Raw genomic sequence first — 5,867 nt, 5'->3', positions numbered from 1 at the left:
TGAACAGCTGTCAAAAACCGGAACCACGTGGGTTCAATTCGGAACTTGTGCGTGAAGAACAAAAATTTCAAAATAAAGTTGAAAAAAAATAAATAAATAAAATAAAATAAAATAAAAATAACAAAAGAAGAATACCTTCTTTGGTCTGCGCGTTGGTGATCTGCAGGTCACAGTCTGCGGCTCGGAGCTTCTCCCGACCCATAATCCGTCTCTTCAGGTCCGTCAGCGTGATGTGCGGGCCGTCAAAAACCACCGTGTCGTAGCTGAGTTTAGAGGAGAATTTATAGTGAATGTGCGCCATGGTGAACCCCGACTAAAGTTCGCTCCCTGAATGTCCCGCGGACACTAAAACTGGCCTCTTTCCCCCACTGCTAAAAGTCAAAACCGACGTTTGCGCCCAAAGCTGGCTAGCTAGCAGCCGGCAGAGTCGAACGCCGCTATCACACCGGGCGTTTGATGAAACGCCGCCCGGGAGAGTGACCCTCGCGGGATGACATGCCCCGGCTGTCAGAGGAACGGGAACAAGGATTCAAACCACAGCGTTTTGAGTCACTTTCCAGTCAACTGGGAACTTTTATTCGCGCTAATGTTGCGTTAAATCCGGCGAGTTCGCTGACAGAAACTACCAGCTGTTTCTACGGGCAGCGACTCGTCAGCACGGTGCACGTGCTGCCTTCAGGCAACCCTCGTACATCACGTCTCCAATCACACCGCAACGGTTTTTGGCATGAATTCAATTTTTAAACATGAATTTAGAATCTTTTAAATATATATACACACACAAATCCTAAAAAAAAAAACTTAAAACAACTATAAAAATAAACATTTGTTCGAAAAGTATTTATTCAAAGCCATTTCCCTAACCTCTTCCTATGCCAATTAACTTCAACAAAATATTGGCAATTTCTTCTGAAGCTTATGTGGGAGTAAAAAAGATTCCGAGGTTTATATAAAATGGAGATTGCCTAAACAAACATCCATATTTGTATCTTTTTACATTAAATTGCTTAATTTTGCCACTAAAATAACACTTTTAAAAAGGGATAAACAGTAATACTTAACCTAAAAATGTAAAACTTAATATTTGTCAATCAAAAAATGCTTTAAAACAACAATTATCAAATGAATTGTGCAGTCGTTGACGGGGAGATCTTAAATTTCCTATTTTCCCTCTGACCACAAAGGCAGCATCTTTCTGCTCGGGGCACCTGTTTGCGCAACACGGCAAGTTCAGTGGGAAAACCGCAAATTTATTCAAAAACTTGAATAGGTGCTCCGGTTTGTACGGTTGCTAACAAAGAAGACATAATAAAAAAGAAAAAAAACAATTAACAAAAAAAGCTTTAAAATGTTTGCTTGGTCCCCTGGGTAGGTTAAGGCTTTAAATGAATTAGTAATTATAATGAAAACGTTTTTTAAGTAATTGTTCATATAAAATACTCTTTATTTATCAAAATTGCATTAAAAATTACAACTGAGTAAAGAAAATACTGCCACTTTTCATTCAAAGTTTCAATCCGTGCCTGTGCAACCAATGTCCACCACTAGAGGGAGACAAAAGACAAGTTTTCTACTCTTTGCTTTGTGGCGCTGTTGTAAAGTTTTATACGACCAGATAAGCTTTTAAAGGGTTGTGCTACAAGGTATAAAAAATACATTAAAAGTATACTAGCTTTTATTCTATATTTAAGCAAAATTCACTTCGTTTTGACTGAATTGTTGTGGCTATAGTATCAGAAATGACCTTGACACTGTTTATTTTAAACCTAAAGTAGATTACAGATTTTTTTTGATAATTTTTTTTCTGGATGGATAAAGATCTAACCATCTGCCCAGTCGTTTAAAGTGTCATTCATGTCTTAAAATACTTTGTAATTTAGCAAAATTGAGAATAACCAAATAGATTAGTTGGTTTCTTTGTGTTTTTGTTGAGTTTCTTAGCTAGTAGATGAAATAAAACATACACTTATGTATTAAAGTGAACCCAGCAGTGGTTAAATGTAAGCTGATTGGGTGGATTCAGTTGAATGAAGAATGAAGGGCAGAGAAATGGCCTGCACTCAGCCCTCTTCCTTTGCTTGCTCTGACTCGTGCTCTCCTCCCTGCTCCGCTCAGAGGAGGGATTTGCCCTATCTTCTCTGGCTTACCGCACCATTGTGAAAGCAGTGGGTGGATGGAGGGATGCAGCAAGAAAGAAAAAAAGAAGGCAAAGGGAACAGCTGCTCCTTTTGAACAGATATTCTTTTTGTCATTTGATCTACGATGCTTTCACTGAGTCAGTCATTGAACACAGGAATTAGATGTTGCTTTGTAGACTTATTTGAATGTTTTCTCAATTATGTGGAAGACGTGACACACTCAAACACATTCATTTGACAATAAATAGGGAAGTATTTTTGACATTTTGGATCAAAATATTACACTGTTTGAAGACATATTGAATTACTAATTTCAAATCCCGAACTATGACCGTCTAGGCAGGCAACAATGGAGTGTACAGTCTGCAAGTTTGACAACACCCAATTCTTATCAAGACGCCCCAAGAAGTATTTTTACATTTTTTAAGTATTTTTAAATCTAAAACACACTTTCCTGCTTGCTTACAGCCCTTCATACCTAACCTAACATTACAGGTGCAACAAAAACGGAAAGCTAAATATAGAAGTTATCCAGATGTACAATTTTGAGCCAGATTCAAGCTCAGACGGGAGAAAAAAAGTACGTTCATGGATCTATTCATCTACAAGTAGATGGGAATGTAGTGGAGCAAGGAGCTTGTGGCTTTTCATCTCTTCCTGATTCACAACAAATTGAACAAAGAAATACTCATAAATACAATTTTAAATTGAATATTTAAGATTTTCGACAAATTAAAAAAAACAAACAGAAATTGGATTCCAAACTTCTTTTCGGTAAGCTTTTCTCTGCTTTGCTTTAAACCCACCCCCCTGAAACCCTCATGACATATTCCCAGTCAGGTCAGTGACAGAGTGCACATTAGCATACAGGCATCAGTATTTAGCTCAAGGCTCTGCCTTTGTACGGCCAAAAAGAGCCGCGAGGAGAATGCAAAGTTTTCAGAATGCAAATCACCGTTGTAACATAAAATATGCATAAAATGTCTTATTAGCGAAGGGAATTCTGTGATCCAGAGTCTTTCAGATGTGAAGCAGAGTCCAGTACCTGGAAGGCCTCGCCTCTCACCACCTAAAGTCTTTCATTAAGGATTTGTCCTACGAGTGTTATTCTTTCATAAAAGAGTAAAATAAATTCTTTTTGTGGCAAAGATCAGTCTTTTTATGATGAAAAAAGATAAGGTTTACTCTTTGGATTTTAGTTTGAACTCATGCAACCGTGCAAAGCACAAATTTAGGGTTATATGTTTTAATTTGGACACAACAATCTGTTGTCATACAGAACAAATAAACTTTTCTCATTATTTATTTTTTTAGTTTTGTAGATGTTGAAGGGAAAAAATGATGCTAGTTTCTTGGTTAAAACCGGTCCAGGTTCCCTTTTTTTGTGAGTTTACACAATTTGTAATAAGTGCATTCATTAATAAAACCCACATTTTTAGATAAAAAGTTAAAAAAATTAAATTTTTACAGATTAGAAACCAGAGGCAACATCAGGTCAGCTCCAGATCTGTATTCAGGTTAACATTTAGGTTTATTATAGAGACACAAGTGGGTAAAAATAGCTGAAACTGCTTTGCAAATAAAATAAAAGCAGCAAATTTTCACCGATTTATCCTAAAACTGACAAAAGTGATCATTCATATGAAAAAACATAACATATAAGAGCAAAAATCAAACAGTTTTAGTATTCTCAGTAGTCCCTGAACTCATTGATTAGTCTACCAATCACATCAGCCGTTCACAGTGATGCAGGAATGGAACTGACTCCCACCACCGACTCCCACCCTCCATTAGCATTATTTTTATACAAAATTTAATGTGACAGTTCCAAAAAGTTTTTTATTTTTCAAATTGTAAGTTTAAAACAAACATAATAACAGTTATGACACACAAATATATAAAAAATTAATTGTAACTCTATATATTGCCTGATTATTTGAGACAAAATTCAAATTGTTTTGACCTTGTCTTTGCTTTCTTTGTGGGTTTACACTTTTTTTGTGTCTAAATTGTTGATCTTTTATTATAGATAAAAAACGGACTGATCTTAAATTCTGTGCTTTTTACAGCACAAATATGACAAATGTTCCACTCAGAATTGAGTTATTTGGACACTTTCAGGTTAATTGTGGAATTATTGGGTAGTATCATCATAGTTACTATAGTATATATCTATAAAAAAAAGCTGGGATTTTAAGACGGATATCATACATTGCTTCAAAAAATGATTTTAGAGATAATTTAGTAGAGCAAATTGTAAAAGCAGAAAAAAGAGCTCCAGACTACAAAGGGTTAAAATAACCGACTTAATACATATATATTTTTAATGCTCAATATTTCCTCTTGTTCGTTACATCTTATGAACACCACACGATCCAAAACCAAAGGATATTTTAGCAAAACATATAAGTTTATGCATTGATCGTCCACACTACACTTCTGCAGCACAAATGTCGTCTGCAGACCTGGAGGACGCGTTACATAAGAGTCCTGAGCAGCACATTAAAACTGTTTTGATCTCCATCTCCCACTGTGAATCCTTCATGTCTTTTATTGGCTATTAGCATAAGAGGGACGTTTTCTTGTATTGGGCCAATGGAGCTGAAGAAAGCAATTACTACAGAGCCATGCTGCTGGATGGTGGGGAGGGCTGACAAAAGAGGACATTGTTACAGGGGGGGGGTCAGAGCAGCAGCAGGAAGGAGATGACTGAAGAGAAAAGTTTGTCATACAGATGAGCTCAAAGGACAAACTCACACTCGATTTCTATTTGTATTATTCCAATCTCCCCACTACACTAAATTTATTTGACTTTTTTTTATTTGGACATTGTAGTCAACAAATATTAGGTCACAGCACTCTGTCTTTTAAAGAGCAGCAGAATTGATAGTAGGTAATGTTGAAATAAATTAAGACAACACCAATATTTGGTGTGAAGATACAGCTGATGGTTTTGTTTTAGGTACACTTTTTGATAAACTGAAAGATAATTTAGCAAAAAATAAATATTACAACTGAACGTTATGATAGAGGCACCATAAAAGAAGAAAAGCATTTGAGAGAAAAGTAGTAAAACAAAAACAAAAAAGTCAAGATTTTACAAGAAAGTAGTCATGAAATTATTAGATAAAAATGTACAAGAATATAGACATGCAATTATGAGAAAAAAGTCTGATTTTGACAAGAATATGGTTGTGAAATTATAAGAAAAAAGTCAAAAAATTTTCAACGATATGGAAAAAAAGTTACAGTTTTACGAGAATTTAGATTTGAAATTACGAGAAAAACATTTTTAAATTACAAGAATATAATTGTGAACTTATAAAAAAAATGCAAAAATCTTCAAGAACATAGTCGTGAAAATATGAGAAGAAATTAAACATTTTACACAAACATACTCATAAAATTATCAGAAAAAGTCTAAATTTTACAAGAATATTATAAAGCCAAAGTTTTACAAAAATAGTAATAATATTAAAAGAAAAAGGTCAATATTTTATTAGACGATAGTGGTGAAATTATTAGAAAAACAAACACAAATTTACAAGGATACAGTAACAAAAATATAAAGCAAATTTGTACAAAAACGGTCATACAGTCATAGGAAAAAAGTCTAAACTTTATGAGAAAATTATGAGATTAAAGTCAAACTGTGATGACATTTAATTCATACCATTTGGGAAATGAAAAATCAACATTTTACAACAATAAAGGTCTAAATTTATGCTT

At 34.6% G+C, this 5,867-nt stretch overlaps 1 protein-coding gene across 7 annotated transcripts in view; it reads right to left on the bottom strand.

The window, feature by feature from the left end:
* rbbp6 (retinoblastoma binding protein 6) overlaps positions 1-1,221 on the bottom strand; it is a 20,423-nt gene extending 19,202 nt beyond the window's left edge. For 6 of the 7 annotated variants that reach the window (XM_024271691.2, XM_024271685.2, XM_024271686.2 and 3 more), the window contains exon 1: positions 136-1,221. In XM_024271691.2, coding sequence (XP_024127459.1) covers positions 136-301 — 166 coding nt within the window. In that variant the 5' untranslated portion in view covers positions 302-1,221. The remainder of the gene's footprint in view (positions 1-135) is intronic. The other variant, XM_024271693.2, reaches the window with a different exon arrangement.
* Between the last annotated feature and the right edge of the window lie 4,646 nt (positions 1,222-5,867).

This window comes from Oryzias melastigma, linkage group LG8 (genome assembly GCF_002922805.2).
Source record: "Oryzias melastigma strain HK-1 linkage group LG8, ASM292280v2, whole genome shotgun sequence".
NCBI classification, from domain to species: Eukaryota; Metazoa; Chordata; class Actinopteri; order Beloniformes; family Adrianichthyidae; genus Oryzias; species Oryzias melastigma.
This window is presented reverse-complemented; position numbering and strand designations above follow the sequence as displayed.